General features: G+C 30.7%; 3 protein-coding genes and 1 non-coding gene across 11 annotated transcripts in view; 3 read left to right on the top strand and 1 right to left on the bottom strand.

Annotated features, from left to right (window-relative positions):
* The window catches only part of LOC103579583 (glutamate receptor ionotropic, kainate 2), a 52876-nt gene extending 42821 nt beyond the window's left edge, over positions 1-10055 (top strand). Inside the window, exons 9-17 of one of the 3 annotated variants that reach the window (XM_053740541.1) lie at positions 116-337; positions 1387-1678; positions 1746-1884; positions 2812-2949; positions 3439-3637; positions 3796-4027; positions 4335-4450; positions 5430-5585; positions 9521-10055. In XM_053740541.1, coding sequence (XP_053596516.1) covers positions 116-337; positions 1387-1678; positions 1746-1884; positions 2812-2949; positions 3439-3637; positions 3796-4027; positions 4335-4450; positions 5430-5585; positions 9521-9718 — 1692 coding nt within the window. In that variant the 3' untranslated portion in view covers positions 9719-10055. Of the gene's footprint in view, positions 1-115; positions 338-1386; positions 1679-1745; positions 1885-2811; positions 2950-3438; positions 3638-3795; positions 4028-4334; positions 4451-5429; positions 5586-7368; positions 7896-9520 lie in introns of those variants that run through there. The other 2 variants (XM_053740542.1, XM_014441751.2) reach the window with 2 other exon arrangements.
* The window catches only part of LOC103579584 (glutamate receptor ionotropic, kainate 2), a 235429-nt gene that overhangs the window by 114861 nt on the left and 94184 nt on the right, over positions 1-26384 (bottom strand). The gene's annotated exons all lie outside the window — the stretch shown is intronic.
* On the top strand, positions 12101-24669 carry LOC106693554 (glutamate receptor ionotropic, kainate 2). Of its 5 annotated transcripts, none has more exons than XM_053740544.1 (14): positions 12101-12241; positions 14075-14161; positions 14247-14405; positions 14686-14867; positions 15627-15926; positions 16017-16319; positions 16409-16627; positions 16697-16903; positions 17656-17740; positions 17814-18090; positions 18179-18380; positions 20133-20373; positions 20459-20574; positions 21399-24669. In XM_053740544.1, exons 2-14 carry the CDS (start codon positions 14086-14088, stop codon positions 21726-21728), a joined length of 2697 nt encoding a protein of 898 aa, XP_053596519.1. In that variant the 5' UTR covers positions 12101-12241; positions 14075-14085; the 3' UTR covers positions 21729-24669. The 5 variants fall into 5 exon arrangements, with proteins under 5 accessions (XP_053596519.1, XP_053596518.1, XP_014297240.1 ...); XM_053740543.1 differs by having other exon boundaries at positions 12101-12254; XM_014441754.2 differs by having other exon boundaries at positions 12101-12321; positions 20151-20373.
* Positions 14504-14575, top strand: Trnap-ugg (transfer RNA proline (anticodon UGG)). Its single transcript has one exon. It is a non-coding gene; the product is annotated as a tRNA-Pro (tRNA).

Below are 26384 nucleotides of genomic sequence, written 5' to 3'. Positions count from 1 at the left end.
GAATCTGTGACATTATTTGGTTTAATTAAATATCGAAATCATTTGAAGCAACAACGAAATTACGTAATCGGTTGCTATTAATAATAATAATAGTAATAATAATTATGTACTCTAGGTTGAGATGAAGGGACTAACAGGACTGATCAAGTTTGATCACCAGGGATTCCGCTCGGATTTTATGCTTGACATAATCGAGTTAAATAACAAAGAAGGACTTAAGAAAATCGGAGTATGGAATAGTACTGAGGGGGTTAATTTTACTCGAACATTTGGTGATGTTTACACACAAATTGTCGAGAGTTTGCAGAATAAAACTTTCATTGTTTCGACGATATTAGTTAGTATTACTTATTTGTATTAGGGTGTGCCATTTTAGGGAAAATTTTTTTTTCGACTTGCAGGAAGGTAAGACAAGGTGTTTGTTGAAATTACAGTTCATAATATTAATTTTAATGGATGACTCATCGTAATTTTATATTTCCCATTTAACTAACATGGAAAAAAAATTGTGTTTGGAATTTTATACCTCGGTGATAGCGTATTGTACAGGTAAGCCCAGGATATGGTTTTGTAGGGAATAAAACGCTCTACAAAAAAATTCTCTTATCATTTTTTGATAAGTTCATCTGTTCAAAAGTTATTGGAGATTGAAGTCGAATTTTTAGTAGATTTTGATATTTTTTAAATTTTCTGCCGAAACTATCCAACTCATCACAAAATATCATAGAATCTTTTTTGTAGAAAATTTAATTCCCTACAAATCACCTCTGATAAAATTTTTTGAAATTCCACATAACTTTATAGTTATTTCCATTTTAATGTCGAGCTTTTAAAAAAAAATAGTGTTCTGATCGATTTCAAAAGCTTGACATTAAAATGGAAATAACTAGAAAACAATGCAAAATTTTGAAAAACTTTATGAGAAACAATTTGTAGGGAATAAAATTGTCTACAAAAAAGATTCTATGAAATTTTGTGATAAGTCTGATAGTTTCGCCAGAAAAGTTAAAAAATATCAAAATCTACTAAAAATTCGACTTCAATCTCCAATAACTTTTGAACAGATGAACTTATCAAAAAATGATAAGAGAATTTTTTTGTAGAGCGTTTTATTCCCTACAAAACCATATCTGGGCTTACCCGTACAATACGCCATCACCGAGGTATAAAATTCCAAACAGAATTTTTTTTCGATGTTAGTTAAATGGGAAATCGAAAATCGCAACGAGCCGCTTCCTGCAAGTATAGAAGCTAGTGGTGCGTCGAAAGAAAAAGATTTCTTAAAAGGACACACTCTAGTGTATTTTATTTTCTGGCAAACGAGTAGTCAGGGCAAATGAAATAATAGTCGCGATTTAAACGGTTTTTTATGCTTCTTATTCACAGAGCGCGCCGTACTTTATGCTGAAAGATTCAAGCGTAAAGCTCGAAGGAAACGCGCAGTACGAAGGCTACAGTGTAGATCTCATCCATGAAATATCCCGGATACTTGGGTTCAATTACACGTTTGTTATTGTCCCAGATAAAAAGTACGGATCGTACAATAAGAAGACTAAAGAGTGGGACGGGATGATCAAAGAGCTCTTGGATCAAAAAGCTGATCTCGCAATAGCTGATTTGACTATTACCTACGATCGAGAGCAAGCCGTTGACTTCACAATGCCTTTTATGAATCTAGGTAAAGAAGAAACGGTGAATTTATAAAATGGAGCTTAAGGAAAAATTTAATAATTATTTTGTTCCAGGTATAAGCATTCTTTACAGGAAGCCCATCAAGAAGCCCCCGAATTTATTTTCATTTCTAAGCCCTCTCAGTCTGGATGTGTGGATCTACATGGCCACGGCTTATCTCGGTGTTTCCGTTCTTCTATTTATATTAGCCAGGTAAGGATAATACTGCTCCTATTATCCTTAACTAAATTCCTAAATTTATTTTATATTGAGACTGAGGCTAAGTAAGGTTAACAATTTCAATCAACCTAAAATATTACTTTTTATTAACTCTATTAATTTTTATTATATTTACTAGATTACTTTGTAAAAATTACTGAGGCCATTCATTTTTAATCTAAAGATCCTAGATTTTAAGAACCTAAGCGGGATTTTTGCGGCCAAGATAAAAATATTTTTTGTGACATCTCAAAAAAAAAAAAAAATTATTTCCGCATGAACGTATGAGGACTGAAAATAATTTTAAAAAAGGGGGACATTTTTTTTGAAAATTTTATGAAACAAGTCACGTTAAATTTTCAAAGTTAATAAATTTCATGGTTTTATAAGCTGACAGTATCAAGACGATAAATTTCTTTAGTAAAAAATTTCTACAATTTTCTTGGGTTTTTTTTTTGCGTCTCAGTCTCTCTCGACAGGGAATCTGAATAAAATAATAATAAATATGTGGACCAAATAACGAAATCCAGATTCACACCCTACGAGTGGTACAATTCCCGACCATGTGGAAAGGACTGTGACCACGTGCAGAACCGTTTCAAACTAATAAACTGTCTGTGGTTCACGATCGGTTCACTAATGCGTCAAGGCTGCGATATTTTGCCCAAGTAAGGTTAAAAGGTTTTAAAAAATATCCTTATAGACTTTTAAACAGAGAGAAAGAGCGAGAGAAAGAGATAAAAATTAAAACGGCTGATCCCCAGTAAATTATGCACTTCGTGACTCGTAGACTCTGAAGAGTTGTAACGGCTCAAGTAAAAAAACTTTGACAATTTAAAAGATAAAACGAAATTTAAAAAAAAAAACTGTATAACTGTTACAGCTCTAATCCCACCCTCCTTTCCATTAAAATGTCCACAGGTTCAGTCCGTATGAGTGGGAAAACCCTTCTCCGTGCAACGCCCAGCCTGAAGTCTGCGAGAACGAGTTCACTCTCCTTAATTCACTCTGGTTCACCATAGGTTCGCTCATGCAGCAAGGCTCTGATATAGCACCTAAGTAAGTTTTCAAAATTATCACCTTAAAATTATTTAACAAATTTATTTACTTATTTGCTGACAAGTATCTCGACTACGTAAATGCTATATCGTAGGCTTGCTGCAGTGGCCTACGTATGTGCGTGTGTGTGTTTTTGAGTTACTGTTTAAGTTTTTATCTGATAAGCAATAAAATAAAATCCATAATAAACACAACAGTATGTCCATTCATGAGCAAGCTTGTAAAATAATTTAACGCCAGGTTTATTTTTTCCGGCGCTTTTATTTTTACTGTCATCATCACTATTATTTTACACTACCGCACCTTTATTTACTCACCTTTTTTTTTTATACTTCTTATGCATGAAAAACTTATAACCGAGCTTAACTACACGGCTATCACATAATATGAAGTACACATTCATAGAGTTCTCGTAAAAACCCCAATAATATTTTTTTATATTTTTTTTATTACTCCAGCCATTACTACTAGCATTATTATTGTTTTTAGAGCCGTATCAACGCGAATGGTCGCCGGAATGTGGTGGTTTTTTACTCTGATCATGATATCATCGTACACTGCAAATCTAGCGGCTTTTTTAACGGTCGAGCGCATGGAATCGCCTATTGAAAGCGCTGAGGATCTCGCTAAGCAGACGAAAATAAAATACGGTGCTTTGGCTGGTGGCAGTACCGCTGCCTTTTTCCGGGTGAGTTTATCAGAAATTGTTATTATCAATGATGGAAATATATATTTACTTCTCTCGGGAATGTAATATCATAAAACGAATCAATAATCGGAATCGCGAAGCATATGGAAATGATGTGGTGAATTATTTCTGATCCTTATCTGGTTGTGCGGAAACAGGATTCAAATTTTTCAACGTATCAGCGCATGTGGTCATTCATGCAGTCTGCCAAGCCGAGCGTATTCACTAAAAGTAATATGGAGGGAGTGGAGTGGGTTATCAAGGGCAAGGGAACATACGCATTCTTGATGGAATCCACATCCATCGAGTACGTGATCGAGCGTAACTGCGAGCTCACTCGAGTTGGTACTGAATTAGATTCCAAAGGATATGGCATTGCGATGCCCCCGAGTAAGCATAAATATATATATATATATATATATATATATATATATATATATATATATATATATATATATATATATATATATATATATATATATATATATATATATATATATATATATATATATATATATATATATATATATATATATATATATATATATATATATATATATATATATATATATATATATATATATATATATATATATATATATATATATATAGAGAGAGATAAATACATTCATAGGGTACTATTGATGAAATTTGTATTGAAAAATTTAAAGTTAACTCTATTTTATTTTTTTTTCAGACTCTCCCTACAGAACGGCAATCAGCAGCGCTATCCTCAAATTACAAGAGGAGGGAAAATTACATACCCTTAAGACAAGGTGGTGGAAGGAAAAACGCGGAGGCGGAAAATGCCGGGTGAGCATTAATTTTTATATTTTTTTTTTTTATAAATCTTTTGTTGTCTCACTAAAAAAAGAACTTTACATTTTTAATTTATTATGACAAATAATGATGATACTGAAATTAGCCGACGTTTAATAATTTTTTGATTTTTTTCATTTTCTACATGTGCATATTTTTAGTTTTTTTAATTAAGTTGTTGAAAAAAAATTTGAAAATTGTCAATTGTCTGCTAACTTCAGGATCATCAAATAACGAGCGGGCAAAGTGTACAAAAAATTTTTTCAAAATTACAATAGTCCGTAATTTACTATTTCTACAATAATTTTTCGAGTAGTTTTAAATTTTCAGGACTTACTTTTAAAATAATTTTTTCATATTTACTATAAAATTGTAATGCAATTTTTTTTTTCATTAGAAACATAATTTTTTAACTTTTTTAGACCACACGTTTTTGCAAAATCTGACTATTTGAAAATTAATGCAATAAATTTAAAAACAAAACACCCGGAAATTTCGTCATAGCGCGACTGACCAGAGCTAATTTTTATTAATGAAAATAATAACTGGAATAAATAAATAAATGATGAATACATTAGCCAGAGTTGATGTAAGGAAATCACCGTGAGATAAATAACAGAATTGTGAAAATCGATGTAGACTTTGACGTTGATTAGGTGTAAAAGAGAGTATTCTACTCAGTGCTCCTCATTCTATTCTCTTCTATCTGTCTTACGAGGATAATTGGCAAAGTTTGCTTTACGTGACTGAGACCTGAATCAATTTTAATGCGAACCAAACGACACTACTCTATCTATCACAATTTATCTCAATGTTAATTCTTCGATGCCATTACCATTACCTTCCTCTTTATCATCTCCTCCTCCTTTTTTATCTTCTCCAACTTCTTATAGTTTCCTTTGTCATTAGTCCCATAAACTTATCGGACGTTTATTGATTAGTTATTTAAATTTTTAAACTTGCTCTGCTGCAGGAGGATAATCAGAAAGCCGGCTCGACGGCCAACGAGCTGGGACTGGCCAATGTTGGCGGTGTCTTTGTGGTCTTGATGGGCGGAATGGGTGTCGCCTGTGTGATAGCCGTTTGTGAGTTCGTGTGGAAAAGTCGGAAAGTCGCTGTTGAAGAACGGGTGAGTGTTGTTAAATAACATGAGGAGATGGTCGGGATTGAGGCTGGTTGCACAACTTTTAACACAAATCACCTCGATCCCGATGCTATTTACCCCGACATACCACGCGAATACATTAGCTGATGCACGCACACCGGTGGAGTTCCTCTTTAATGGTCTTGTAGCGCGTACAAGAGTACTCAAGTTTAAACAATCTGTCAACTAATTATTCGATAACTTTTTCCATTCTCACTATTCGTATTGCTCACTACTAAAATCGGTTTTTTTCATTCGTGATGATTCGGCAATTTATAATTTGTAAACGAGACTGATGCCTTTCGAGATCGATTAACTTAAAAATTCATAAATTTACATTTTCAAAAATTTTCTGAGTGAATGAGGATTCAAATAAAATCTGTAATCACTCCGAATTCACTCTTGATTTTTTACAGTGTAACCAATTGATCAATTGTATGTTGGATTATTTATTAAAAGCAAGATTACTTATTTTTATAAAAAAAAAAACACAACTTGCTGGTGATTGGCCATTGAACTTTTTTTATTCAATGGAAATAATTCCATTAGCTTTTATAAATTTATTTGAACCAGTGATCGATAAAGAAGTCACGATTTGAACTGCGACATTGTAAAAAAAGTTTGACCGTTCTCGATCCTTAACCTTTCGATTTGTTGAATAGAGCTACGGGAATGTCGTAGTTTGAAAAGCATTGTGGTACTTTCCTTACGACATTTAAGTCGTTAGGTCACGTCAGGCGACCGGTTTACCGTCAAACATAAATTCTCATTTTTTTTTTTTTTTTTTTTCAAAGTTATTTAACCTTAACGAGAATTCAAGAGCAATTAATTACAGAATACTTGATAAATTTGGGCAACTAACGTAACCGGTAATTAAAAAAAAAATATGTATTATTTATTTGAAATTATTTTTCAGTATTTAAGAGCGTCGATAATATTTTTTCGAAATTTCGCTTTTTAGAAAATTTTGTGTCACTTTTTACCGGCGTATTTTCATACTGAAATCATATTTTAAAAATTTTTTTTAAAATACCAAGAAAGAAAAATGATACTGAAGTTAGCAAACGTCAAATAATTTTTGAAATTTAAAAAAAATTATAAATTATAAAAAAAAAAATATTTTGAAAAATTGCACTTATAGATTTTTTTACTTTCTACAAGTGCATTTTTTTAGTTTTTTATTTTTGTAATTGATTTGTTGAAAAAAAAATCCGAAAATTACTAAGCGTCTGCTAACTTTAGAATCATAAAAAAAATTATATTTTCACCGTGCCCTGTTTTACCCAATTTTTTTTTTTTTTTTTTATATAATGAGTAAAATATCCAGACTACGAAAGTTGAAAAAAATTTGCATGGCTTATTTATAATTAAATAATTAGAGAAAATAAAAATGAAAAAATTTCCTGTCTTGGTATTATAATTTCTGTACTTAATAGCGCAAGCACTTTAGATCGAGTAATTGAATTGACGGTAGATTGCAGGCATTAATGCGTTCAAGCGGTCGATGAATCAGAACTGTCGATAATTTATTACAACAAAAATTTCAGATTGTTTAATTAATTAAAACCGATATCTTCGTTCTAAAGAATAAAATAATAAAGCGCTTGGGCGTGCACTGCTGCGATAAAAATGTTTTTTTATTCAAATTATATATTAATTATCTGCTAGCATATTTACTTTAAATTATAAATTACAATTACATTAGTATAGCTATTTATATTATTATTTAAAAAGACCATTATCGAGGATTTATTTCCTTCTGTTTTAGAAGCAGAAATCCTCAGAAAAAGCTATCTGCGAGGGTTTTACCGATCTTCATTAGCATCAGTCTTTCTCCTTCTACTCGAGTGCGGTGTATCGACCCCCCATTCACGTAGAGCAAAAAAAAATACCACAAAAAATAAATAAACAAAAAAAAATACAATTTAAGTAGACGAGTATAGAGAAAAAATAATGAATAATTAAAACTTGTGAGACTTGTACGCTTTTGACCTGGATAAGGATTTTAATACCAAGAGGAACTTCATCGCTCAAAATATATGAGAAAAAACTGTCATTTGAATTTTCACACGCGTGTGGTACACGCGGTATTAAATATAAATAATTATAATTGTAATTACAATTAATTTTTAGAATAATAATAATAAATGTCCAATAAATTATTTATATAAGACGGTATGAAAACCTAGAAAATTTATTAACTTTGACCGTCTTAATTTTAATTTATTATTACGATCGGATGAATTCAAATTGAGATGGTCAATTTGTCTGTCACTTGCTCATATCAATTTTAAAAAAAAGCAACTGGCCAAAGACTACAAAATGTATTATATTATTTATTTATTACGTGAGTAATTATTTTATTTATTTATCGATCGGTTATTAATGTAAAGATAAATTATATAAATAATAGTGGACATGCGTGTTGACATGCGAATAAATATATATATATATATATATATATATATATATATATATATATATTATTTATTTACTTATTTATTTATATGACGAACAATCAACATCGTTTTGTACTGACTAGATAGACAAAGAAACTCGTACATTAATTATTCATAAGCCGATGAGTAATGGGTAATGAGTAATTTACTCATTACTCGTATGATATAATTAACAGGAAAAAAAAATTATTGTAAATAACGATCATTATCATCCATCATGTGTAGCTTCAATTAGTTTGTCTCTTGGCGGTTCACTTGATGAATTGTACTTTTTTTGACAATGATTTTTTTTTTTTTAATGAAAACATAAAAAATACGGGGTAAAATTGGATGTCGAAATTAGTACATTTTAATTGGGAGAAAGAAATTCTCCCGGGTGGAAAAATTTGATGAGTTTAGTTTCACTAGACTATATTTGGTCTGTATTTATATATTTTGACACAGGAAAAAAATTACAATTATAGATACCAAATTTTACAGTTTCTACCACAAAATTTGAATTTTGAAAATTTGCTTGCTATTGAGGACTGAAGAAAGTCATATATTAAATTTTAACGTCTCAGAAAGAATGTAATTTTTACAAGTTCAAGGCAGATGGACTTTTGCTGATATTTGAAACTATTTTTCCGTGATAATATAGGCGAAATTTCATTACATTTCTCATATTAATTAAGCACAAATAAAAAGTAAAATTGAGAGGAAGTAACTTGAAATTTTTATTTTATTCAAAACATCAAATTTTTCGAGCCGGGTTTACTCAAGTCCGTTATTTTACCTAGTATTTTTTATAGTTATGTATATATATAAATATACATATTTGTTTATGTTGTGTATATAGTTTTATTAAATAAAAGAAAATTTGTTATAAATGTAATAAGGATATAGTAATGTGGAAGTTTAGTATGACATTGTTAGTTGTCTCGCATATGTTTCTTGCTAACATTCGTCGTACTGGATACGCAGAAGGTGAGCTAATTAATTGTATTTTTAATTACTGTTATTAAACTTTAATTATCTTGTACCCAGTTCTCATATTTATTTAACTTCAAAATTATTTTTATACAAATTAACATATATATTATTCAAGATCACATAAGCATGCAGTGGAAAAAAAATTCTCATAGCGGCTTTTAATTAAATTTTTTTGATCCTGTTTCCAGTACGGAAATAAATAATTTTGCTCGGAAATTTCGACATATAAAAAAGTCAAATACTAATTTTGTTTGAGAATTTTTAGCTTAACATTAAAGTTCCAAGTAAAAAAATAACTTTCCCGGGCAAAGCTTTAAAGTAGTTAAGGACTAAGTAGTTTATCCCGTAAAATTATAATTTGACTGTTTTAAAATACAGAGAACTGGGAATTATAAAACACTTTTAACTATTTAAATATTTGAGTAACCTGACTTTAGTATTAGTGGTTGTCTATGTGTATTTTTTTTTTTTTTTTCAATTTCATTTTAGAAATCATTACACTCGGATAGAACGAGTGAAATGCAATATTCTGTGGACAGCATCGATTGTCTTGAAAAAACATCAGGCAAGATATCGTGTTATTGGGACAAACAACGTCAAAATTTATCAACTGTTTCAGAAGTAAAACCTCCGACCCCCGGGTACTCTAAGTACACACATTTCGTTGGAAAACCGCCATTGACATAAAACCACCTTCATATATATAAATATATATACTATATATAGATACATATACACTGTAAAAAAACGGGGTGTCCAAGCGGTGTAAGTGTAAAATTTTCGGTGTTAAATTTCAGCACCAAAAACGGTGTTAAAATAACACCGCTTCCGGTGTAAATATTCTTTACCGGTGTTAAAATATTTAACGTTGTGAATATTTTTACTTACTCGACCACTGCAGTTAAACGGTGTTTTTATTAGTTAATTAAATTATTGGTGATTGAAATGGCGGGAGTAAACTTATGTGATTTTTTAATAAATTACATATAACATAAATAATTATTTAAATAAGTCCATAACAAAATTAAAATTTCCTCTAGATAATATTCATTTAATTTTCATATTTTTTTTATGTCATACATTTTTTTTTCTAATTTCTATGCATGGAATTTTTTTTTTACACCGCCAAATTACACCGCCTACACTGATGTTACTTCATTTTAAAACTACCCGGTGTTAAATTGAGTCCATTTTTAACACCACTTTTTTTACAGTGTATGTATATATATATTGAAAAAACTCCAAAACGTGACTGAAATCATGCTTACGGATTATAATAAAAACCAAACCACAATAATAATAATAATAATAATAATAATAATAATAATAATAATAATAATAATAATAATAATAATAATAATAATAATATTAATATTAATAATTATAATAATAATTTAGAGAATAGAAAAAAAAAATCAAAAATTATTCTAAGCATAAGTGATAATTTTTTTTATTTTAAAAATTCATCTAGTATATTCATTAGCTACTAAATACCATATATATATATATATAAATATATAAAGATATAAATGTTTTTTATTGCGTGATATGATTCAAAGTCTAAATATTGTAATTATAAATAATCTATTAGTCTATTGTAAATAAATTTTAATTAATGTGTGGACGAATGGGTCATTAAAATATGTGAGTATACGGATGCACGGATCCAAGAGTGTGTTAAATTTTTTCAAAATATGTATGTTACTTTATTGAACTCTCATTGAAATAACGATTTAAAATTACATCATTGCATTAAAAGAAAACTGCCAAAGTATTAATATAAATTGAATTATGAATGGCATTTGTAAATAAATAAATGAATTTAAGCCAAGTCCACATCACTGAGTTTTTATTTAAGACTTATTATGTATTCCAATAATCACCAATTACTATTCAGTGTTTTTTGTTTTAATGTTTGCATGTAAAATTTTATCATTTATATTTTTATTATTTATAGAGCTGTCCGTTATTTTTAATAAAAGATATGACATATAAATATATGTGACTAGTGAGTTTGCAGTGCAAATAAAATCTCATAATCTCTCCAAAAAAGAATATCCCAAATTTTTCAAATTTTTTTTTTATTATTTTTATGGAGTTGTTTGTTTTTTTAATTGATTCACGTATTGCGATGCCAAAAAATCGGTAGCGAATAGGGATTTTATTTCAATCTGAATTCACTCCGTCACTCTGAGTTCCAGAGTTGAAAAAAAAATTACTCCGTATACGAAGTGAATAGGGACTTTTTTATAGGCGGAGTGATTTCGGAGTGACGCGGATTTTATTTTAATTAAATTATTATGTTTTTAATTTTTAAAAATAATTTGGCGTGAATATATGTTCAGGGAGCTCGTAATTATTTCCGTACTCGATATAAATGTCAAAATATCAAAGACCTAAGCTCACTATGTAATAGTAATTTTTTTTATAATTAATATTTTCCGAAACTCCCCTTCGGAGTGAACTTCACTCCGAGGGAATTAAAAACTAAAAAATCCACTCGGCAAAATTTTTACAGTTTGGATATGAAATTAAGGCTTATGGTTAATAAATTTTTTGTAATGTATAATTAATCAATTAATAATATGATAATACACGTAATTAATTTTTTCAAAAGTTCGTTAATGTGACAAAATAATAATAAAAATAACGATGAATTTTTTTTGTCAATAAAACGCAGTAATAAGTTAAAAAAAAAGTTATTTGATTATATAACAATCCGTCATTTAGACGTAATAATTTAAAATATTTTTAGTGAAATTTTTTCTCCACTCATTTCTCAGAGTGGGTATTTTGCCGTGAGTAAATGCGATTGCTGGATGGAGAAGAGTGCGATGCTTTAAAGCTTCAGCATTTAGCTATTCTCGTCTCAACGGAGGCAGAGTCACGGCATTTATAATGGGTCGCAATGAAAATAAAATAAGAAAAAAGAAAGAAATAAAATAAAAAAACAAGAAACGATAATAATAGAAGGAAGAGAATGTGAATGGGAGTGAAATACAGCTGAGTAGTGGATACTGTAGTGGGACGACGAACTTTACTTTTTAGTTTCTAGTTAAAGCTGTCTGTTTAAAGAGTGCGGATAATCAGGCATGCGCTTACGAAAACTCGCGTTGTGAATACGTTTGAGCTTACAAGTTTTTTTGATTTACTTAAAGTTACAGCAACTGAGAAAATAATATTTTGTAGTTTAGGAAAATTCAAATAGAAGTAAAAGCAAAAAGTTATTTCCTTTTTTTTTTTTTTAATTTATTTTTCATACTTTTTTAACTTGCATATGATTTAATCTGGTAAGCTCGGTTCATGTCACTGTTTATGCTTATATTTATTCATACTGCAAATAACTTTTTCTCAAAATTTAATTACATTTTTATTTTATTTTTTTTTTTCAACTAATTTTGATTTTTTCCGGATTAATTTCATAATTAAATTATTTAAAACATTTTTAACTAAATATAATTACAAGAAAATGTATGTCAAATACATTGGATAAATATATAGAGTTAAGTATTCACGTCGCCAAATTTAGAACCTATAAATATATATTTATATCCTCGAGTTCTGTTAGTAATTTTCTGTATTCAAATTCAAATGTTCACAAGATATTTAAAAAAATTTAACTGCCTACTGATTTCCCGATCTGACAAAAATTCATTTAAAAATAGTCATATTTATATGTATATTATTTTTGCCGGATACTATTTGCAAGTGACAGAGTTATTATTTAGCATAATCGTCTCCATTTACTGATATTGCTTGTTTGGTAAATAGCCCAGGCTATTTAGTGATAAATCATTAATCATTTTTATTCAGTAGTTCAATTAACTCAGTAAATATTTACGTTGAGGGCAATATAACCAGAATATATGAAGTTTTGAGCTGAGTAGACGTAAATGTTTATGCTTTGGAAGTTAACTGAGCTTTACGTTCTCTTGTGCGTACATCGTTTTAGTTTACATTATATGTCAAATATCTGAGTGCTCTTGTATCTATAGATATTTTATATATTATTATTATTATTATTTTCAAGTTTCATTTATATGTAGTCGCTATACAAGTTATTTATAGCTATTACAATTAAAAAAAAATAAATATTATCGATTTTCCATTGCCAGTAATTTGTGATAAAAAAATGGTCAAAAACATTTTTTTATACAAGCAAAAAATAAAATAACAAATATAAGTTGCATACAGTAACGTGGCGGTTCGAATTGATAACTAGAAATATTTGAAAAAATTGTGTAAGAATTGTAGGTTCTACACTGTGAAAAATTCCCATTAAATTTTACTATGGGTGCAATGTAACACCGGACCATAAGAAAACTGTTACAAAATTTACAAGTGTCCCATAGTAAACGATATGCGCCGACGACACGATTGGAACCTATGCGCATACGTTTACTATGGTACTCTTGTAAATTCTGTACCAGTTTTCTTATGGTCCGGGGTTACGCACCCATAGTAAAATTTAATGGGAATTTTTCACAGTGTAGTAATTATTTTGTTGACCGCAAACTTCAAAATTAAAGACAATGTAAACCTTAGGTTGACAATTTATAAATTTTTACCAACTTAAAAGTAGTCATGGTTGAATATCATGATATTTATGCATGCGCATGTAAACAGTTTGAAAAATCATAACAATTTTTTTGATAACAAAACCCATATGAAAAAACATGCGGGAATACATGCCTGCAAAATAGCATATATATGACAATAGTAAATATATAAGCCGCATATATACTATTTCGAGAGTTTACTATCAAAATATCTTCATATTTGATCATAATTTTTAGAAATAAATTGTGAAAATGAATGAAATTGACTAGCAAACAGTGAAAATTCACTAATTTATAGTGCAAAGTGTACCGCATTTTAGAATTAATGGTACACTTTTCACTGAAAAATAGTGAATATTTACCATGGAATTTGCAGATTCAATAGTTGTAATTTAGAAAGTAGTCTTGAATATGAAAATATTCTATAGTCGACAATTTTTATTTTTTTTTCAACTTTTGTTGTTAATAACAAAATTTTTTTTAGGAAAATAAAAAATGTATAAAACTGTACTTATATGTTTCGCCATCATGGTATCAAGTATTTCAGCTTTTTCAAAAGTAATAATACTGGGTAATTGAAATGTTAAATAATTACATGATTAAATCACTATGACTTTTTATTGGTTATGTAATATTTTTAAAAAAATGATTTACAGGAGGCCTATTTCCTGAGAATGATCTTACTCAGAAGGCATTCATAGAGTCGATAAACGCAATAAATCAAATGAGAATTGAAACTGAAGAATTTTCGGATACTTTTTTCAAACCTGAAGTGATCACAATCACTGATGATGTATTTGAAGTATCTGAAGGAGGTATATAAGTGTTTTATGTTATTACCGGTTTTAAGATTAGAAAGTTCATTGAGTTCATCAGCGGACTCGCGTTTTCTTCTTCCAACAACACGTTCCTTGGCTCAGTGGTCTAGGGGTATGATTCTCGCTTTGGGTGCGAGAGGTCCCGGGTTCAAATCCCGGCTGAGCCCTGTTACTTTTTGAATTTTTTTTCGCCATACATAATATTTTATCAACACTTATTTATATTATAACTCTGATACTCTGGTAGAGTAAAATAGTAAAGAAAAAAAAATTTCAGTTTGTACGCTCGTTGGTCAAGGAATTGCGGCCCTGTTTGGCCCCCATGATAAGGTATCATCGACTCACGTTCAAAGTATGTGTGACACTATGGATTTGCCAAACATTGTCGCGCGATGGGATTCAGATCTTGTTCGCATGAAGGCTATCAATTTTTATCCACATTCCGAAACACTTTCACTGGTATGCTCTATTTATATATCTCATTATTTTAATTCTATCCGAAACATAATCCCACATTTTTTTTCATTCATATGTCGAAAAGACTGGAAATTTATTTTATCTTTATTTATGAAGACAATTAATCACAATCGCACACAGTTTTCGAAATATCAAAATTGCAAAATCATGCTTTAGAAGTTTTCGGTAGAAATTACATTTTTTTTCAAAGATAACTTCATACTTTCTAAAAAAATGTATTAGTGAAATTTACTAGTAGATAGTGAATATTTACTAATTGATAAGGCAAATCGTATCATTTTCTGAAATTCGCGACACACTTTTTGCTGCAAAGTAGTGAATATTCGCTGATTTTCATTAATTCAATTTTAGAGAGTATGCTACTAATTTTTCAAAATGGTTCAATTATTCATTTCGCGTTATTGATTCCGAATGGACTTATATTTTCATACGCCCTTCTGTCGTTAGAAACCTTCCTAAAGCCAAAAAGGCTCATAATTTTTTTTTATAACCAATCGTTTTGTAGACTACTTTTAAAACTGAAAATAGAAAAAAAATTTGAAAGCCAAAAGGGCATGCAATAATATGTCCTTTTGAAATTAGTAACACGATATGTATATTAGACCGAAGTCTTCATTATTTCTTTTGCTTATTTGAAAAAATTTTTTTTCCAATATTAAAGTTAAATTTTGCAAATATTACTCTCTTAGGTACATTAATTTTCTATTCAGTGACAAAAATAAAAGATATTAATTTGTTTAGATTTACCTGTATATGGTAACGGAGTTCAAATGGGAAAAATTTACAATATTGTATGACAGTACAGAAGGGCTTATTCGTATGAGTAATTTATTGCAAAGATGGGATACAAAAGGTTTTCCAGTGACCTTGCGTTATTTGGGCGAGGGACCCAACTATCGGCCTATTTTAAAAAGAGTCAAAAATTCATACGAAGAGAACATTATTATCGACTGCTCTTACGATATCCTCGAAGAAGTTTTACAGCAGTCCCAACAAGTTGGAATTCTGTCTGATCGCCACAAAATAATTATAACGTCATTGGTAACTTAGCCAAAAAAATTTCTCCATAATTTCAAAATAATGTAAGGGTCAATAATAACCGTAGCCTAATGAGTTTATTTTTTATCAAAGGACCTGCAGACATTAGATCTGGATCCCTACAGTCACTCAGGCGCTAATATAACCGGAATACGTCTTCTTGATCCAGAGGATCCCGATTCATTGTCAATATTTAACGACTATTTGGGTAAAATGGAACTCGAGGACTTGTCGAAAATGAGAACAGATTGGGCATTGATGTTCGACGCAATTCAGTTGTTTTCCCGGGCATTTAAGCAGCTCGAAGAAGCCGTCGAAGGTGACGTAAAAGCGTTAGCTTGTGATGCTATCGACAACTGGGAACATGGAGCTTCACTGAGCAATTTTATTCGCTCTGTATGTTATCAATTTACTGAAAGTAATATTTATTACGATAACTAATGAAATACAATTGGTGAAGCAAATATTTGTTTGTCATATTCCAGACTGAAATGAAAGGACTAACAGGTCTTATTAAATTCCATACCAATGGATTCCGCAGTGATTTTAAGCTTAACATTGTGAGACTCACTCCAGATGGTTTGAAAACAATTGGAAATTGGAATAGTACGAATAGTGTAGAGTGGATTTCAGAACCACCACCGGTATTAGCTGAAGGCGAACTAGACTTAGCTAATCAAACCTTTACTGTTGTGATATCGTTGGTAGGTTTATTAATAATTTGAAGAATTATTTGTTTAATTAATTTTGAACTGGTGGTAAACGATTTTTAGCTCGCTCCCTTCAACATGTTGACTGAATCAACGACTACTAAAACGGGTAATGATCGTTATGAAGGATTTGCAATAGACATAATACACGAATTGAGTAAAATACTGCACTTCAATTATACGTTTGTTGAACAAGTTGACAAAGTTACTGGTTCTCCTAACCCGAAAACGGGCAAATGGTCCGGAATGCTTGGAAAAATTATCGATGGGGTAAGTGTCTATCTGTAAAATGCTTGTCATTATAATCAAATAATATCATTATTTTTACTGTTAACATAGTAATCTATAAGTAGGAAATTATTATGGAAAGTCAAAATCTTTACGATCCGGCTTGCTGTCAAATAGTTGCGATCAAATTGACGACAAGTTGCAGCAGTGGGTTGTCGCTGAGTTTTTGGGAAAGTTGGCAAAAACTTGCAGTTAACAGTAACAAAGGGTGAACTTGTCGTCAATTTGATCACAATTTCTTGACATCGCCTTTCCGACGGTGTACATTTGTTGCGACCAACTTGACGACAAATTTCAGCTTTTGTAACTATTGACCACAAGTTGTTACCAACTTTCTCAATCTACTGCTGCAACCTGTTGAAACTTTTTGAGAAAATCGAAGGCAACTTTCCGTAAACTTTTGCCACCAAGTTTCTCAGAAAGTTGGCAACAGGTTGCCGTCAATTTATGGAAATGCCAATTTTTGTGGCCAACTTGACGACAAGTTGCTGCAGTAGGTTGTCGCCAGCCTGCTGCTGACGGCTATAAGGGTATCCAATTTTGACTTTAGATAAAACAGTTTCCTCTTATACCTGATGATAACTTATCTACTGCCGATAAGTGATCATCCCATACCAATATCCACATTACTTGTAACAGCCGTCAAATACTTGATTTTCTACCGATCCTCTAGGGACTTTAGTTAATTTTAAAATGGATAATAATAAAAAATTTATGTATATCCATTCAATTAGGAAGCAGATCTCGCTATCACAGATTTGACAATAACTTCAGATCGGGAAAAAGTCGTTGACTTCACGATGCCTTTTATGCATTTAGGTGGGTAAATTTGAATGTAATAATTAATAGTTTATAAATAAATTAATTTAAAATAAAAATCTATATACTTTAGGAATAAGTATTTTGTACAAAAAACCGGGAACAGCAGCACCAAGTTTATTTTCATTTCTATCGCCGTTATCAGGAGCAGTATGGCTTTGTTTACTCGGAGCGCTGTTCGTTACATCATTATTACTTCTTATAATTGGACGGATAAGCCCCGCGGAGTGGAATAATCCGTATCCATGCATTGAAAATCCAGTAGAGCTATCAAATCAGTTTACGTTCTCGAACTGTCTTTGGTTCACTATTGGAAGTATTATGCAGCAAGGATCGGAAATCGCTCCAATGTAAGTCCTTGTTAATTAACATTATTTAAGAAAACACAGTTTTCACTCGAGACTAAAAGTAAAAGAGCTAATAAAATATTCATTAAAGTGGAGTATCAACGCGAATACTTGCAACTGCCTGGTGGTTCTTCTGCATGTTAATGACAACGTCATATACGGCTAATTTAGCGGCCTTTCTCACGATTGAAACCATCGTGAGACCCATTAAATCTGCCGAAGACCTTGCTAATTTGAATGGCAAAATTCCATACGGCGCAAAACGTGACGGCGCGACCTTTAAATTTTTTCAAGTAAGTGTTAAAATCTTTAAAATTTTTTTCCGTCAATTTATTTTTAACGCAGGAAGAAGGCGTCCGAAAATATCAACATGCAAGTACTTTTATTATCTTTCGTCTCATTTCTCCACTATTTTCACGCCAGTACACACATATATTTTGTATACTTTTCATCGACTTAACAATTTCTCTTAATAAATTTATTTATTCCTGCTTAATTTTGTAAACTACAAAACTTCTTTTTCTGGAAAAAGTTACGAATAATTCATTATTTTGCAAATTAATTGTATTAATACTTTCCTTTTAAATTAAAAAAAAATGATTTATTGAATAACTGCAGATTTATTATTTTCTACTAATTACAACTATTTGAATTGATTGTTTTCAATTAAAAAATAGATTGGGTAGACTACAACACGGCGGGAAGCTTAAGGGTCATTCATAAAATACGTCACGCAAAATTTTTGAGACCCTCTCCCCCTCTTCGTTACATTTTCTGCGATCCCCCTATCAATAATGCGTCACAAATGACAGACCCCCTCTCCCATTATAATAGAAATATTTTTGGGAGAGAGGGGAGGGGGGTACTTAAAAAAAAATACTGAGTTTTCAAGGACTCGCAATTTGCAAATACGCAAAATATTTTTTTAAAAATGATATTTAAAGTAAAGAGAAAAAAAATTTCGGTTGCCGTTAAAAAAAAAAAATTTTGGATATTAAATAAATTTGATTGAATTAAATTTTTTCATACGTAATTTACATAAAGAGAAAATTACATTTAACATAATTATTCGATACAAACAAAGGAAGAAAAAAATATAATTTTAAAAAACCGAGAAAAAAATTTTCAAAAATTTTTTATGGGCGTGACTTCACGTTTTCTTAAACGCTTCGACCCCCTTTTTCGTATCTTGTCACAGTAAGCGACATCTCCTCCTTCCCCATAAGTGCAAACGTATTTTATGAATGGCCCCTTATGAGACCCAAAAAACGAAAGCAAAAAAGCTTCTCAGAGATTAAATAGAGGCAAAAATCTATTTTTATCACTTGGATACTAAACAAGGATGAAAAGTCTGAAATTTTCGATCTTCATATTAATAGTATAGATAAATCTTGAGAATATTGAATAAATTTACAACAACTCCTAATTCGCCGGACCCCATCGAGACTCAGTCTCCCTTAATTATTCAAATTATTAATTAGAAAACATAATTTAAATTATTACCTATTTAAAGTCGATTCGAATAATTTATTTTAATTAATTAAAAAACTCTGCTCCTAATTGCCTCAGTCTCAACAATTTAAATTAAAAAAAAAAAAAGAGAGAAAGTGATTGTACGAAATTGGTCATTTTTTTTTATGGTACACGGAAAAAAAAAATTGCAGTGGCTATGCTCTGGGATAGTACTGAGTACTGTCTAAAAATTTTTTTTTACAGAAAGTACTCAGTACTATCCCAGAGAGTAGCCACTACTATTTTTTTCCGTGTATCTTATTTTCTGTTAGTAAATTGATTTTTAAAAAATAATAATTAGAGTCATGTGGGACAGGTGTGCAAACCCTTGGATTTCAGTCCGGAATGAATGGGTTTGCACACACTTACCTAAAGTGCACACTTACCCCACATGACTTTATATTTTTAAAATTGAAATGAGTATGAATGCTGTATGATCTAGAATAAATAAATATAACTCGTGAAAAATTTTGTTCCCTATTCTCATGTATGGGAAAAAATTAGACATGAAATTCTAATCTACACTTTGAAAGAATTTGGTTCATCTAAAGGGTTCCAATTATTCGACGTACGTAAAGATGTATCAGTACATGAAAGACCATCCTGAAGTTATGACAGTGGACAACGACGAAGGTAGAATACGTGCTTCAAATGAGGACTATGCTTTTCTGATGGAGTCGAGTATGATTGACTATGTTGCCCAGAGGGACTGCAATTTGACGCAAATTGGCGGGCAACTAGACAACAAGGGCTACGGAATAGCAATGAGAAAAAGTAAGCATTCGTACGAGTTAAAAAAAAATATATATATCTAGAGTAACCTCAATCAACAGTTAAAATATTATCTTGTTTATTGCAGATTTTCCTTACAGAAATAAATTGAATACAGCCGTACTACAAATGCAAGAAAGTGGAATCCTGTCGGAATTGAAAAAAAAATGGTGGAACGAAAAACGCGGCGGTGGTTCATGTTCTGTAATTATTATTTATAATACCGTTAATGCACACCTTGAACGCTGGTTTTTATACTCTAGACTAGATCAATAGGCCCCATACTTTATTCATTATTTATTATTCATTATTCAATATTCAAGCGAGCCCCGTTCAATTTCAATTTCATTTTTATAATTTTTTTACCCGGCTTCAAATTAACTTATTAAAATATATGGCCCTCTAATTATTATTGATTTTAATGGGAATGAGGATAAAAATACCGAGCAATTACGAGAAGACCTCAAGGCATGGGGATCAATGAATAAATTGGCAGAGGGTTCAAGTTGGTAGCGAGTAACAGTAACTTAATAATAGACTCCAAGTTTACGTTGTCTAATTATTTAATAAATTACAGGCTTCTATTAATAATATTTCGTCTTAGACACACTATATAGAAAACCGGAGTTAGTCTAGGCGGTGTAGGTCTTAAAATTTTGGGTGTTAAATTCCCACACCGAAAGCGCTGTTAAAATAACACCGACGCTGGTGAAATATTCTTTACAGGTGTTACAAAAATTTCCAGTGTTAAAATATTTAATTTTGTGAATATTTTTACTTACACCGCCTAAATTGGTGTCATTTTATTTAAACACCACGCGGTGTTAAATTTAGTCCATTTTTAATACCGCTTTTTTTCTAGTGCATGAATAATTTTCGATTTGTTGGTAAGAAATCGAAAATTTTTTTCCAACCCGAAATTTAATTTCTGACAGCAAAATACTCTAATTTAGAATCTATAAAAAAAATTGGCGTTTGAGGTGGAGACTGTAATTTAAAGTGAACTAAATACAATATTTTTTCACCAGTCCGAATCAGCGGGAAGCGCAGTCAAAGAACTAACTCTAGACAACGTGGGAGGTGTGTTTTTGGTGTTGGTCGTAGGTGTTTCATTGACGCTGGTAATGTCGGCGTTAGAAATGATTACAGACGTATTTTCTTTTTCTCGCAAGCAAAAAGTGTCTTTCAGACAGGAGCTCAAGAAAGAACTTAAGTTTCTCATTAAGTGTCGCGGTAACGTAAAACCAGCAAGACACGCTCGAAGAACCTCATCCCAGTCAGACAGTACACGAGATACCTCTCCGCCTTATGGTTTCGTGCCCACAGTAATAACTACCACTCACCCCGAAGAGCCATAATCTGCCCACACACTTCTTGAAACTCTCCTAACAAACGAAAAATAAATAAATATCGACAGTATTAAAAAATAATTAAGTCAACTGAAAATAAGGTTGGAAAATCCAAACGTGCACACCTCATGTCACACTAGTGCTGCTGCGCCAGTAGTTGGTAGAAAAAAAAAAAAAAATGGCAGCTGAATTTTTTATTAACTACCGGCTTTAAGATTTTTTATTAATTAAAATTAAACTAAAAGAATTTAGATAATGATTTTCAATAAGGTTCTTACGTCAAAAAATACAAAGCTAATAAAAAAAAGTTATGCCGATTTTTTAAATTTTTCGAGAATTATCGTGCAGGACAATTGACTACCGGTTTCTTGGATAAAAATAATTTATTTTAAATCAACCGAAAAATAACTAGTCGATTAAATACCAGCCCGAAATTATTTCCCAACCCTCTAAAAATGAATTAGTGAAATTCACTGCGAATTAGTGGATAGTCACTATTTTTACAGATATAAGTATACTTATATATAGCACTAATTCAACCAGTGGTACACTTATAGCTGGTTCCCAGTGAATATTCACTAATTCGAAGTGAATTTCACTGATTCCTTTTTAGAAAGAATAAATTGTCTTTGCACTATTATACAATTCAACCGATTTTAGTGGAACCAAAAAGATGTAGAGAAAGAATAATTCCGATCGTAAGGCGCAGGCTTGAGGTGTGCACTAAAAAAATATAAAAGTCTTAGGATTTTAAATAAATGATTATGTATCCAGCGGCTGAAAATAAATAAATGAAATGAAGATTAATAAAAAAATAAAGTGAAATATACATGTACATCAAGATGCCTGGGACTGACATACGTGCTATCTGGAGAAATCAAAGTGATGCGCCTTTTACCTTTAACAGACATACAATCGCCGCAACTATTCTCTCTCTCTTGGGCTGTACCGCGAGGTATTGAGAATTGAGAGCACAGTATGCAGTGTGCGCTCGTCTCTGTACCACTGTCTTTTTACTCCACATCCACTACTTATTCTCAGTCTCAGTCTCAGGACTGGATCAGATGCTGGACTTGGCCGAGATATTTTTCAAACGGATCACGGAGCACAGCGGCGCCTACGCACGGCGTGCATAAAATCCCCCCCAAGGCAAACGATACGAATCGGTTTGCGTCCAAACTGTCCTTGTCTTGTCTTATATGCGACCGTCGACAGATACGCGATTCTGTACACTGTGCTACATACTCTTCACAAACTTATTCTGCTACTTGCGTATGTATGCACTCGGAGATTTTTATTTTCCTGTGGACACGCGACGAGATTTATCTCCCTATCTATATATACCTTTTATAAATAATATACAAGTATTGGCTGGTTATTAAAGAATTTATCGTCGATTAAAAAAATATTTTTTAATTTAAAACTAATAAATTTTATTAATTTACATTTTTAAAGTCTTGTAAGGTACACGCGAGGGCTCGATAATTATTTTAAAATTTTTACTGCTGATAGAGGATCCTTGGATAATGAAGCAATGAGAATCGGCACATACTTTTATACATAGACGAGTGATATGAGCCAGTGAGAGGGAGAGAGAGAGAGTGTGAATAACAATTTTAGTTACAGCGTGACCATCCATGGATAAAGTGATTTCAGGCGTCGTAAGATTAGCGAGGTGAATTCACGCAATGCAATGCGTGAAGGAGTATATAATAGTAGTAGTTTACGGTGCAGGTTGAGCTGAGGTGAGCTGAAGATGTATAGCAGTGGAAGCTGTTGGTGAAGTTGAGCCAGGGGTGAAGTTGAGGTAGAGGAGTTGAGCTGTAGAGGATTGTGGAGGTTAAATTTTTAATGCCAGCGAGGAGATGTTATGGTGTAAGCCGATGGAGGAGGAGAAGGAAGAGATCGAGTAAGCGCGAAAGAAAATTTTCTTTGAGAGACGCGCGTCAGGCCGACGAGGTGTACACTTATCGCTGAGCCGCAGAGACGCCAAACTACTATTATTAAAGTACGATAAAGTTATGTTCTATATATGCTGGTAATCTAACAACAAATCTATCTATATATATATATATATATATATATATATATATGTATATATGTACATGTATGTATGGTGTTAAAGAGAAAACAGAACCGTATGTAATGTAACAGATTTTACTACAAAGTTATAAAAGATAAAAAATTACGAACGTGGAATAATCCAAGCAATTTCTTCAACTAATTCGTAATATATATGAATGTATATGATGATATAACAGAACAAAAACCAGGAAATCTATTTGAGTGTTTTTAAATTTATAAATAAATGAGAAAATTGAAGGAGCATCAAGATTTTATTTTATAAAATACAAAAGCAAGCCAAGTTTAAGTTTTATTTTTAATAAATGAAAAACAGATATTAAGATATGAAAAGTCACATTGTTTTAAATTTGACTTAAATTTAACGTGACTTGAATTTGACTTAATTGACTTTAAATTTTAAGTTAAAAAAGTCATATTGAAATTTAAAAAAGTAAATGTAGACAAAATCAAGTTAATTAAGTCAAATAAGTCAATGAGGTCAAAATCAAGTTATTTTTTTTTAATCTGGGATGTAAAAAAAAATATTTTAAGTCTTTGGGTTTTCATCTTTGATTTAAAAATTTTATAACATCGAGAAAAATTGTTGTATTTTTTATGTAATACACTGTCAAAAGCAGGAGTTAATTCGGAGTAATTACGAATTTTATTTAAATCCGAATTCACTCTGTCACTCAGAGTTTCGGAGTTTTAGAAAAAATCACTCCGCTTACGAAGTGATCCCACTATTTTTTTACAGTCTAATAAAATTTGATACTTGCTTTTGTTTATTGAGATTTTTTAAAAAATTTTCTAATGTTAAATGTTTGTAAAATAATTTATAATGTGAACTGACACTTATAAAAAAATTTGTGTGCTCCAATTTAAAAAAATAAAATTTTTTTCATTTCTCGCCAAATTTGCTCAGTACTTGACTTTTTTTTTTATTACCTGACCTACCAGACAATTTCCACGAAAAAAAAGTCAATAGTGATTTCCAATATTCTAAAAAAAAAAAAAAAAAAAATCAATTGAGACCAGATTTTCCTATTCTCGTAACCGTTATATTATACAGTTATTGCTAATTTAATATTTACGAGCAAGAAGAAATTGAAACTATGAAAATTTTTTTTTTATCAAGTAAATAAATGAAAAATAAAAAGTCAGCATAAACCCAACCGCCCATTTTGTCTCTACCCAAGCATAATAAATAATTTATTCATGTACATAAATAAATACAAAGCATTAAAATTTTCGAATTATCAATACAGAGTAATGTGTATTTATTAAATAAATCACAGAGCTCAACAAAAGACGCGTGTAACACATCTAGAGGTATACATAGAATGAAATATAAATTTATAACCCACACGCAATCTTTAGGACGTGCGACACGATACGATAAACGTTGAGTATAACCCAAGGCAAAGACATTTGTGGCTTGCAACAATTCTTCGCCTGCCCGCCAGCCTGTTAAACTATATACTGCACACACATATACATATTATACATATATATATATATATATATATATATATATATATATATATATATATATATACACCGGATCGAATGGGCGACAGTCGGCAATTTGCTCGCGTTTGATCGCCCGAACACCATATTAATCCTCTCGCGCTTTCCTCTTGTACTCTGCCCTCAACAATTCGCTCATACACTCGCTTTTTATTTATTCTTTGAAAATTTTATCACCCGACATTCTCAACGCTTTACTCTTGTCCCCATCATTACTTATATTATCACCATTATCCTCATATCAATTAACATTTTTTTTATTCTTAATTATTTTTACGTAAAAGTATAATTAATTTTACTGTTTACTATAAATACCCCGCAGTATAATCACCTAAATTATGTACTCATTTAATAATTATATTGGCTAATTATACTGTAAAAAATTTTCAGAGTGAACGAGGATTAATTTCGGAGTAAATGCACAACAGATAACTTTTTTTTTTTTATTTATTTACTCCTCTGGGAGTAGAATTTACCCTGGGGAATTTAAATAAAGTCCACATTATTCTTAAATCACTGGGTTGAAAACAAACTCCTGTTTACTCCATATAAAGAATAATTTTTTTTAAAAACTACGAAATTCTGAGTGACGATGGGAATTCGGATTTAAATAAAATTCACATTCATTCCTAATTCGTGGATTAAATCCGGAGTAAATACGGAAATTTACTCCGAAGGGGAGTTTATTTTAATTTTAAAAATTCGAATCAGATTAAATGCAGATTTAAATAAAATCTTCCTTATTTACTCTATATACGGAGTGATTTTTTAAAAAAAACTCTAAAACTGGTTTTGAATAATATTCGTAATCACTCCGAATTCACTCCAAATTTTTTACAGCTCACCAAATCAGCAATTGAATAAATTGATAATAAAAAAAAAAAAATTGATAGAAATTTTTTTGTATTTTTAATATGAGCGCAAATGTAGCAGACATCAAACAAAAAATTAAAATTATTAATAAACAGAGTAAATAATTAAAAAAATAAAATTTAAAAAAATACACATTTACAAAATTTCAAAATTGATAAATGAATTTTTTATAAATATTTTTTTTTAATTATTTACTCT

Source organism: Microplitis demolitor, chromosome 7 (assembly GCF_026212275.2).
Source record: "Microplitis demolitor isolate Queensland-Clemson2020A chromosome 7, iyMicDemo2.1a, whole genome shotgun sequence".
Classification (NCBI taxonomy): Eukaryota; Metazoa; Arthropoda; class Insecta; order Hymenoptera; family Braconidae; genus Microplitis; species Microplitis demolitor.
The sequence above is the reverse complement of the archived record's forward strand: the minus strand, read 5'-3'. Positions and strand labels throughout refer to the sequence as shown.

What these genes read in the sequence shown, in the direction of transcription:
- LOC106693554 (XM_053740544.1), top strand. Translation starts at nt 14,086, where the DNA reads ATGTATAAAACTGTACTTATATGTTTCGCCATCATGGTATCAAGTATT. An exon ending in TTGGAAAAATTATCGATGGG is followed by an intron (nt 16,904 to 17,655) that starts GTAAGTGTCTAT and finishes CCATTCAATTAG; the next exon opens with GAAGCAGATCTCGCTATCAC. An exon ending in GATGCCTTTTATGCATTTAG is followed by an intron (nt 17,741 to 17,813) that starts GTGGGTAAATTT and finishes TATATACTTTAG; the next exon opens with GAATAAGTATTTTGTACAAA.